This window comes from Trichosurus vulpecula, chromosome 8, assembly GCF_011100635.1.
Source record: "Trichosurus vulpecula isolate mTriVul1 chromosome 8, mTriVul1.pri, whole genome shotgun sequence".
NCBI lineage: Eukaryota > Metazoa > Chordata > Mammalia > Diprotodontia > Phalangeridae > Trichosurus > Trichosurus vulpecula.
Genome location: NC_050580.1, coordinates 44,705,403 through 44,716,499, shown reverse-complemented (window position 1 = coordinate 44,716,499; position 11,097 = coordinate 44,705,403). Strand labels below are relative to the sequence as shown.

The window sequence follows — 11,097 nt, the reverse complement described above, 5'->3', positions numbered from 1 at the left end:
CTTATAACAAAGAAGTCTATTGGAAAGTTAAGAACTCTTGTATGAGCTATGTTGTTTTGTTTGTTTTAACATCTTTAGAAAATATTAATAATCATTATCATTATTATAGTAGTAGCATTTATATAGTGCTTTAAGCTTTGCAATGCATTTATAAATATTATCTCATTTGATCCTCATAATGATGCTGGAAGGTAAATTCTATTATTATGCCCATTTTACAGATGAGGGAACTGAAGCAATCAGAGGCTAAGCGACTTGTCCAGGGTCACATAGCTAGTAAGTATCTGAGGCTTAATTTGAACTTAAGTTTTTCTGACATCAGGCCCATCAATCTATCCACCATATGACCTAGCTGCCTCAGCTTACCCAATCATCTGGTACTTAATGGCCCAGGAACCTGAGCTCAACTTCCAACTGCCCCTATTCCCCAGATCCTCCATGTTTGTAAAAGGAATACAGATGTCTGTGTCTCCATTATCATCACAGGATGGTAGAGACTCTGATCTAGAGGTATTTCCCCTGTTCTGCAGCGAGAAAACTTCCACCTCCAGTTCCTTGAATCCTTGAGACTGAATTGCTTTGTTTCAGGCAAAAGCCTTTTCCCCCTTTTACCATTCCCAGCACTCATATCCCGGTCTCACTCAGCCCTTCCCTTCCTAAGTCTCTATCCATTTCTGCCTTCCCCTTTCCACTGTACTCTATAGCATTAGAAAATCTCCCTTATCCTCAAACTTCCTATCACTGGTAGTTTGCTCTGTGACATCTCCACAAGACCTAAGCAACTCGGCATCACCAGAGGTGCCTCTTCACCTGGGTGTCTTATCATTACCTGCACGTGCACTCTTCCACTCAAGCTTATATGTGTACACCCCATTGTTGATCCTTATTCATGTCAACTCTTTTTTTTGGAGAGGGGTAGGCAGGGCAACTGGAGTTAAGTGACTTGCCCAAGCTCACACACAGCTAGTAAGTGTGTCAAGTGTCTGAGGCTGGATTTGAACTCGGATCCTCCTGACTCCAAGGCCAGTGCTCTACACACTGTGCCACCTAGCTGCTCCCATATCAACTCTTCTGAATGAACATTTGTGTATTTGTGTAGGACTAAGTTCAAGGTTAATGGGATATTCGTTATCTATTAATTGCTATGATACTTCATTAAATGTGTTTCCTTTGAACTGAGTTATCTTCTGCATGATTAATAAAAGTAATTACACAAATGGAGGACAATGACCTATGGTTTGAACGTTTAAAGGTATTTGAAAAATTGTCCATATGAAAAGGAATTAGAAGAAAGTTAATTTAGAGCTTCTGAGGGATAAGACTAATGGATGGACCAAGGAGCATGGAAAAGTCTCAAGAATGAAATTCTGACAAAAGGAACTCACTGACCACCTTAGATTTTTTCTAAATATATAAGAGATGTTTCACAAAGTATGATTCTTGTGACTTATTAAGTAGTGGAAGTAGCCCAATATTAAAGTATTGGGGAAGTATAAATGATGGAAGCAAGGCTGGGTAATCAAAGATCAATACAGAGCACTATCAAAGACTTCTCCTGCTGAGCTCTCAACTCTCATCATATCAACTAAAACATTTATTAGGTTCTTAAAATGTGTCAGGTGCTGTGCCAAGTACTAGCAATACAAATGAAAAGGCAAGAGAATAAGCATTTATAGATAGCACCTACTGTGTGTCAAGCATTATGTTAAGTGCTTTGCAAATAATATCTTATTTGATCCCTCACAATTCCTAGGTAGGTGCTGATAATTATACCCATTATACAGTTGAGGAAACTGGGGCAGACAGAGATATAATTGATTTGCCTAGGATAACAAAGTTAGTAAGAGACTGAGGCCATATTTGAACTTAGACTTCATATTTGATCTTCATATTTGAACTCCTGACTTCAGACCAAGTGTTACATCCATTGCAACACCTAGCTACCTCTAAAATAAAATAAAAAAACACCGTCTTTGCCCTTAAGGAGCTTGAATTCTGATGGGGAAGATGATATGCAAACAATTATGTACATACAAGAAATATACTCTGAAAACAGGAGATAATCTCAATGAGGGAGGAGGCTGTGAAGAGTTCTTTACAAAAAGTTGGATGCAATCAAAGTCTTAAAGGAAACCAAGGAAGTCACAACGTAGAGGTGATGAGGCAATGCATTCCAGGCATGGGGAATAGCCAGTGAAAAGTCTTGGCATCTCAGCTCTTTTATTCAACTCTCAGGTTAGTTCTCTCAGCTCAACTTTGTTCTCTTCTACTAATCTGGTCAGGGTCTCTTCTGTGAGATGATTTGCCTTTTTCTCATAGTAATAAGTAAAAATTCATATTTCTGCTCTCTTTACCATAACTATCTATCACTTGAGGCAGTCTAGCAGTCATCACGTGAGCACCGTCTGGGGTATGGAAGGAGGGATTTCTGCATTGGGTAGGAAGTTGGAATAGATGACCTCCAAGTTACCTTCCATCTCTTAAGATTCTAATTATATGAATCCTGAATGAATCATACTTAAACAGAGCCCAGAGCATTCCAGATCCAGAAATATGTGTATGATTAAACCATATTTTAAATCCCAGAGATATTAAGGGAAATGAGAATACAAATCAATTATGAGCTCTGTCCAAGGTACATCTAGAGTGTGGCCAGTCTGGATACCACAGTGGGAAAACAAATCTGTGGCCTCATAACTGAGATACACATTAGACCTGCTATTTGAATCCCTCAGTTTCTGTACTTAAATATGCCCCTGGGAGACATACCAGTGATGCAATTTCCTCTTAGCCTCCTTCAGAATTGTGTAGCCATCACCTATCACTGGTAGATAGCTAATGAGTCCCTAGAGATTAGCCCAGGAAGGTGTACAATAGCAAATTGGCAAAAGTTTCTATTCCTCCTTCCCCAACAGGAACAATGGGTTTCAGGTGATTAAAATGTGTTGATGGAGGTTGGACTTTTCAAAAATTTTAGTAACGTGGTTGCTTTTCATCCAGAGGGGGTTAATTGTTGGATGGACATCATTAATATACCTGCATTTCTCACCCAAGGACTCCCTCAAATGAAATGAAATCAAATCAAATTTAAAACTATGTCTTTGTATTATCCATCTGTCTGTTTTTAATTTGACTTCTTAATTTTAAAATTTATACTTTTATCCCTTTGGAGCAGTTATTAATTTGTTGGTTCTCTTAGGGGTTTTTAGTTAAATACTCAACTTGTTGTCTTTCTCACTTTTGTTTATCTTTGTGTTCAAAGGGCTACATTTCTCTCTAAGGACTGCTTCAGCTACATCACACTATCTTTATTTCATTATCATGTTCTTTAACATAATTGTTTTTTATTTCTATTATTTATTCTTTGCCTTTTCTCAACCCTCATTCTTCTTAACCTCTCTGCTAGCTTTGACACTGTTGATACTCTCTTCTCTCTAGGCTTTCAGGGTACCACTCTTCCAGTTCTCCTCTTCTGGGCATTTTCCTGACTGTCTCCCATGGCTGGAATGCTCTCCATCTTCATCTCTGATGAGTCTTATTTACTGACTGATAGACTGAGTAAACTCCCAGGTTTTTTGTGCTGACTGAGTCAGATAATAAATGTGAAAAGTATAACCTGCCATAAATTAAGAGGATTAAGATGGGGACATATTTGAATCATTTCCAAACAGCAACAATTATAAAAACAGCGAGTTCTTAGAAATATCATTTAATTAGTCATATGCAAAGAAAGCCAAAAAACTCATAAGGACGTATATGGATATGATTTGATGGGATCAAAGGGTGTACAATTCTAAGAGACAAGTATGAATATATATATATATATGTACATACATACATACATATATACACACATTGTCTACCCCTGCTCCTGCTACTTGGAAATTATTCTAGGGCATGGTATTGTGACTGTCATACAGTAAGTAGATGTTTAATAAATGTTTAATAGTTTGTTAATTGACTGACTGACTGATTGATTGATTGGATGAAAGAGCATCCTTTTCTGGCCACCCTCAATTTGATGAGAGATTACCAACCAACACATTGTAGACATCTAAAGCAATCTGTGCCAAAATCATCTTGAGTAAACTGAACCATTAGTTCTTTCCAGGACACTTCTTTCAAAGCATCACTCATGTAGTGGTTAGACAGAAAATGGAGAACTTCCTTAATGAAAGGACTATGGGGTTCTAGAATTCTGACTCTCTAAATGCTCCTGTATGATCTCACTGCCTAAGAAATTAATTCTCAGGCCTTGTAGGTATTGAAGAGTTGGGTAGCTCTGCCTCCCATTCTCAAGGTTAAAGTGCTCTCAGAATCAAAGAAGAGGCTCTATGACTGCATCTCCTGCCAAGAGTCTATGATAGACTCTGGCAATCCCAGATAAAGTCTATGTTCTCTTCTCTCCTTGTAAGGGTGTAGGGGAAGGGTTTGACAACAGTTCTTCCATTCTTTTTTCAAGGTCAGTGGGTCCTCAAGTTCAACTTAATACCCTGGGAAATCAGATCTCCAATGCTGCAGGCACCTAAATAACTCAAGATAGAAACATCAGCCAGGTCAGTGTACCTCCCTTCCACTGGCTAAGTTTTCTTTTCACTCTCACATCACACATTTGAGTGCAGATTTGAGCTTAACCTCAGTCTGTGATTGCCTGGTGACTAGCCGTGTAATCTTGGAGGTCGGGGGTGCGGGAAGGGAGATGCGAAGACCTTTCCGTTCAACCAGCTTGTACAACTATAGCCTCTGGAGGATAAGAGAACAAAGCAACTGGAAAGACTCATATCATTTTATCTAGACAGATAAGGAGGCAGTCCAGTGTGTCAGGAGGTCTGGGCAGCTAAGAAGCAGGAGGATGATTCTAACTCCTTCCACAAAGAAGCAGCTGTCCTCCAACTTTTCTTCTTTTCCCTCCAGTTCAAACACTGCTTATGCTTTAAAAAGACTAATAATAACAAAGTCAAGTTCCTATTATATATCTCTCCTATCCCTATTCTTATTTATGAGTGCTCAGGAGCCCTGAACTAGCCACCCAGTTACAGTCCAGATGGCATCATCTGAGGTTCACTTGCTTTTGTTGGGCCCAGTTTTTAAAAAGTTAGGTACAATACTCCCAGATAAGTGATCTGTGTAGGCAGCTCAGAACTTGGGTACATGAAAATATGTTCACTATTTTTATGCATGCTATGTCTCTATGAATGAATACCTAGAAATGCACTTGAAGTCAGAAGACATAGGTTTGAGTGTTTTCTGTCAATCACTAGCTATGTTACCTTGGACAATGAATGTCTCTTATCTGAACCAGTTTCTTTACTTGAAAATTAGAGGTAAGGATATTTCTACTATAGGCCTACTGCATTTACTGTGAGGACGAATGTAGTATTATTTTCACCCACAGAACTTTAGTATTATTTTCACACATAGTAGATACTTTAAAATGTTTGTTGATTTGATTTCAGAAAGGCAGTGTAGCATAATGGGAGGGCTCAGGTTTTGAAGTCAGATAATAATAAAGAGAATTAAGACCCAAGATGAGTCGAATAGAAGAATTCTCTTGTCAGTTATAATATAATATCTCATAGAGCTGGAAGGGAAGGATGAGGCTGAGCTACATCCTCACTTGTAAAGTAACCTAAAACTGCACCAAGACTTTTGGGACACTTTGCATATTAACTGGCAATGCCTTATTTCATTCTTCACAGCCCAGAACCAAGAGGGAAGTGAAAGTCACCATGTTATTTCTCACTTCACATTTCACAGAAACCTCTCCTCTGTTCTTCCCTTATAAGAATAACCTGAAGGTATTGAAGTCACTAATGTAAGATGGCTCAGGGGACCCTACCCTATGAAATGCGAGATTAGTTCTTCCTTCTTGTGTCTTTAATATATATAATTTGAAAACAGAAGCAATTGGACGTAGTGGATAGAGAGCTGGCCTCATGAATGAAATATAATGGCCCTGTGACCTTGGACAAGTCACTCCACTTCCCTGGGTCTCAGTTTCCTCAACTGTAACATGAGGAGGTTGGACTGAGTGACCTCTAAGATGTCTTCCATCTCCACATCTGTGATCCTAGGAATTACATTAAAGTCCATCAATCCCTCATAGTGCAGAAGTGATCCTGGGTTCTTGAAAACTGTCCTCTCAGGGGGAAAGGTTGAATGGGACCCACAGAGCTGGAAAGGCCTCTACTGAAGACCTAGTGACAGACTGAATACCTGTAGTCCAAAGACAAGCACAGCTAGGTATTACTGAATCACTGGTTCTCCAAAAGATAGTGACTTTTTCAATGACAGCAACTTCCGTAGAGTATCTAAAGCTCATCAATGAAAAGGAGCCAGAACCATGCTGGGGAAGAGGGTGCCTCCACTGATAAATAAATTATTATTCTTACCAATAAGAATTACATCCTTAGAAACCTACAGCCAACATGAAGGGGCTAAATGCGAGGATACCTTAATTCTATGTTTTCTTTCAGAGTGTTAGGATTGGGGGAACATTTTGTAGACCAACTTAAAAATATAGGTAAAAAACATCATCATCAACATCGTTGTCCTCATCATAGCTAACATTCATAAAGCATTTTAAGTTTTGCACAGGACTTTATAAATTTATCATTTTGTCCTTACAACAACTCCATGAGGCAGGTGTAAAATTATCCCCATGTTACAGTTAAGGAAACTGAGGTAGACAGAAGCTAAATACTTGCACACACCTAGTATCTGAGGCCCAATTTGAACTCAGGTCTTCTTGACTACAGGTCCAATGCTTACTGCACTGCCTAGCTGCCCAGTTACTACAAGAAAGATTTGTTCTAAGTGCTAAAAAAAACTGTGTTTTATTTCCCCCTTACACTCCATGATATTCGTCCAAAATCATGTTATGAATTTCCTGCTATTTGGGGCCTGAGAACCTAAAATATTGAGTCTATAAGAGGGGGAAACCTCTTCCACAAAGAAAGTTGAACAATATTCCATCATGCCAGAATGTCTTATGGAAAAATCCCTGTAGCCCTCAGATGCTTCTGTTCTCTCTTCTTCTAGAAGTCTAGAAGCACTTCCAGAAGTACTAGAAGTCTACTACTCACCCCCTGACAAAGAAGTAATAAACTCTAGATGGAGAATGCAGAATGAAACAAATATTTTCAGATATGCCCATGGTTGAGATTTTTCGGATTTTTTTAACTGTGCACATTTGTTACAAAGGTTTTGGTTTTTTTCTTTTTGTCTTGTATTTTTGTTCATTTGTTTTCTTCCTCAATGGGGTGAGACAGGAAAAGGAAAATGCTCATTAATTTGAAAAAAAGAAATCAAAGGAGGAAAAAATATAAATCACTCTACAGGCTTATAGATCCAGTGGTAGGAAGATTCTGACCCAGAAAAGGGCAAGGACTATTTCCTGTTTTTTTCTTTGTGCGCCCAGCAACTAGCATAGTGTTTAGCACATAGAAACCACTTAATAAACGCTTGTTGGATTGAATTGAATGTTGTTAATGAGCTTTTATCAATGATGATGTTTACATTACCTAGTACATGACTCAATTCCATCCCTATCCTGGAGTTAGTCAACATGGCCCCAAACTTTAGGTTTTATCAGCTTTAAACAAGAGAAATTAAGTACAGGGTGTTCCTAATGTCTGGACACATAGGCAAAAATGCATATTTTCAAGAAATGAAATGAATGAAATTTTCAACATTTTATTTAATTGGAATATTAACAAATAACATCTTAAATATGATTTCCATCACTTGTGAGGCAAAGGTTGATGTGCTTTGCAAGATTCATGTGAACTCGATGCAATAACTCCACATTGCCTATGTGTCCAGACTTTAGGGACACCATATATAGGAAGCTGATATACAACAGCTGAATCAAGGGAGACTTCCCAAACCTCAATTATCTGGCCAGAGTGCTGAAAAGATTTTCCCTGAGTCTAGGGGAGCTTCTCCTCCCACCGACTGTTTTCCAAAAGGCTTCCTTCACATCTTTGTTCCTAAGAGTGTATATAAAGGGGTTGAGTACAGGGGTTACGATGGTGTTCAAGACTGTAACGGCCTTGGTCAAGTCCAGAGAGCTCTCAACAGAGGTTCTCACGTGCAAGAAAATGGTCGAACCATACCAGATAAGTACCACAGTGAGGTGGGAGGAACACGTGGAAAAGGCCTTGGATCGCCCCTGGGCCGAGGGGATCTTCACAATGGTGGAGATGATATAGATGTAGGAGACCAAGGTGATGATGCAAGAGCCCAAGATGACACAAAATGCAATCCCAAAAGACACCAATTCTACCACTCGTGTGTCAGTGCAGGATAACACAATCCACGGGGCAATGTCACAGAAGAAGTGATTGATGACATTGGAGGCACAAAAGGAGAGGTGAGTGATGAGGACAGTGGGTACAATGATGGCTGAGAAGCCACACACCCAGGAACCCAGGGCAAGACGGGCTGAGACAACGTAGGTCATGATGGTGCTGTATCTTAGAGGATAGCAGATGGCCAGATAGCGGTCGTATGCCATCACAGCCAGGAGAAAATATTCAGTGCACCCCAGGGAGAAGACAAAGTACATTTGAGTGGCACAGCTGATGAAGGAGATGGCTTTACTCTGAGATGCAAAATTAGCCAAGGTCTTAGGGACACAGGCTGTGGTGAACCAGATCTCCAGGAAGGAGAGATTACAGAGGAAAAAGTACATAGGGGTCTGAAGGTGCTGATTGGTCCATACCAGCGTGATGATGGCCATGTTGCCCATTACAGTGAGCACATACATGACAAAGAACAACAGGAAAAGGGATATCTGCAAACCCTGTGTCCCTGGGAATCCCAGGAGAATAAATTCCTCCAAGTTGGATAGGTTCTTCTTTTCCATCCATGAAACAGGAACTACTAGAATATACAGGATCACACCATTAAGGAAATTCTTAACACAGCATTCCTTTATTCACTCAACAAACACTTATTAAGTGTCTACTATGTTCAAGTCACCATGTGGAGGGCTGACAATACCAAAACAAAATTTTTTTAAGTTCTTTTCCTCCAGAAACTTACACTCTACTGAGGGTTGAGGTACAAGATTCACCAATCTACATAAATAATTTGAGGAGGAAAAGAGAACTTGCTATGTGCATGGCACATATTAGGTGCTTAAAAATGCTAATTTATTTACCATAGGGATGAAGAAAGATATGGTACATGTAAGATATGGTACATGAGCTGAGCCTCAAAGGAAGCTAGAGACTCTAAGAGGTGGAAATGAGAAGGGAGTTCAATTCAGCATGGAAGATAGACTGGCTTTACAAAGACACAGAGGTGAAAGATGATGTGACAACTCAGAGGACACCAAGTATTTGATTGGAGATTCCACACCAATGAGACTAGATGCAGAGAGGCTATAGAGACGTCATCACTAGACTCCCACAGAAGAATATGGTTCTATTCCCCATCATTAAACACACAGAATTTAGAATTGATTCATAGAGGTCATCCAGGCCAACTATCCCATTTTATAGATGAGGACACCAAGGCCAGAGATGTAAAGTGACTTGTCCAAAGTCACGCAGCTAACAAAAAAACAATCTTAGAATTCAAATCCAGATCTTTGGACTCCAAATCTGGTGCTTTTTCCACTACACCACAACTACCTCCTAAGACATTGTTATCCAGAGAAGCAAAAGCATCCAGAAATAGAAAGCAGAGAACCTAGGTTCTTCATTCTGTCCAAAAGGTGACATTAAGCTAATCACTGACATGTTCTGTGTCCCAATCCTTCATCAGGAAAGGGAAGGAGGGGGTAATCTTTCATAAAGATGTGAACAATTAGGTAGAATGTTAAGATTCTTCAATCCTGATTCTGACTTTAAGACTTGGGAATGAATACCAACATATCTTCTAGAATCAGAGTGGAAATAAAACTCTTCCCCCATGCTTCTGTCAGGCTCTTCTATGCTGAGGGGCCCTGTAGTATAACGGAAAGGGTCTGACTTGGAATCAAAGGAACTGGATTTGAATCCCAACTCTGCTACTTAGGATCATTGATTCAGAACTGGAAGAAGCCGCAGATGTGTGGTCTTAACCTTTCTGAGAATCAGTTTCCTCTTCTGTAAAATAGAGCTCTACAGGAGAACCTACAAGATTATTCTGAAGATCAAATGAAAAATCATTGCTTTAATATCAGCTACAATTATCTCAAACCAGAACAGAACTTCCTAGATGGGAGTTAGAAAGCTTTCTTTTGTGTTGAGCTTCACCATCACTTGAAATGCCCAAGCAAAAACTAGATGACCACCTGTCAAGAGAGAATGAAGCAAGTCTTGCATTAAGTTAGACTAGATGACTTCCAATACTAATGTCTCAATTTCTGAGTTTTCATTAATATAATGATTTTAAAGCCCTAAATTAATAACAATAATAGCTAGCATTTATATAGCACCTACTATGTGTCAGACACCATACTAAGCACTTCACAAATATTATCTCACTCAGGTCTACCATCATTTATTCCAGTATAATATAAGTTCCTTGAGGCCAAAAACTGTTTTTCATTTTGATTTTATTTCTAGTATAGTGCCTTCCAATAATAGCTGGTTCATGAAGGCTTCTCAAATTGACTTGATGTTGCTACTTAATGTTATGGAAGTCCAGAGCTTTCTCAGCTACCAAACTACACTGGTAACTCCATCAGGGTATTCTATATTATTGTTCCCCTGAACGTTAAGCTCACTGGTATAGAGAACACACTGTGAGGAATGAAAATCTTTCAATGAAAACTGGCCTCTGCTAGAGAGTTGCATGGGACACCAACAGGTTAAATGACTTGCTCAAAGTCACACAGCCAGGATGTTGGGTGGCCTTATAGAGTAAGGGAGAGTACTTGAATTGAGCTTTTGCTGGCTGGGAAGTCATCTCTATCCAGCACCCTACACTACCTCTTAGCAACTTTATTAATAATAGCAAAAGAAAATGGAAAACAACCCATGCTGGTGGGGAAATAGCTGATCAAGCAATAGTCTAGGGACATAGTAGAATATCGTTGTTATTGTTCTGGTCCAGCTGTGTCCAACTCTTCATGACCCCATTGGGGTGTTCTTGGCAAAGATA

The 11,097-nt window shown here is 39.4% G+C and overlaps 1 protein-coding gene across 1 annotated transcript; it reads right to left on the bottom strand.

Annotated features, from left to right (window-relative positions):
* Positions 1 to 7,894: 7,894 nt before the first annotated feature.
* Positions 7,895 to 8,869, bottom strand: LOC118829482 (olfactory receptor 287-like). Its single transcript, XM_036736484.1, has one exon. The coding sequence runs from the start codon at positions 8,867 to 8,869 to the stop codon at positions 7,895 to 7,897; it is 975 nt and encodes a 324-aa protein (XP_036592379.1).
* Positions 8,870 to 11,097: the final 2,228 nt, after the last annotated feature.

Coding starts and splice junctions, on each gene's coding strand:
- LOC118829482 (XM_036736484.1), bottom strand. CDS start 8,869: ATGGAAAAGAAGAACCTATCCAACTTGGAGGAATTTATTCTCCTGGGA.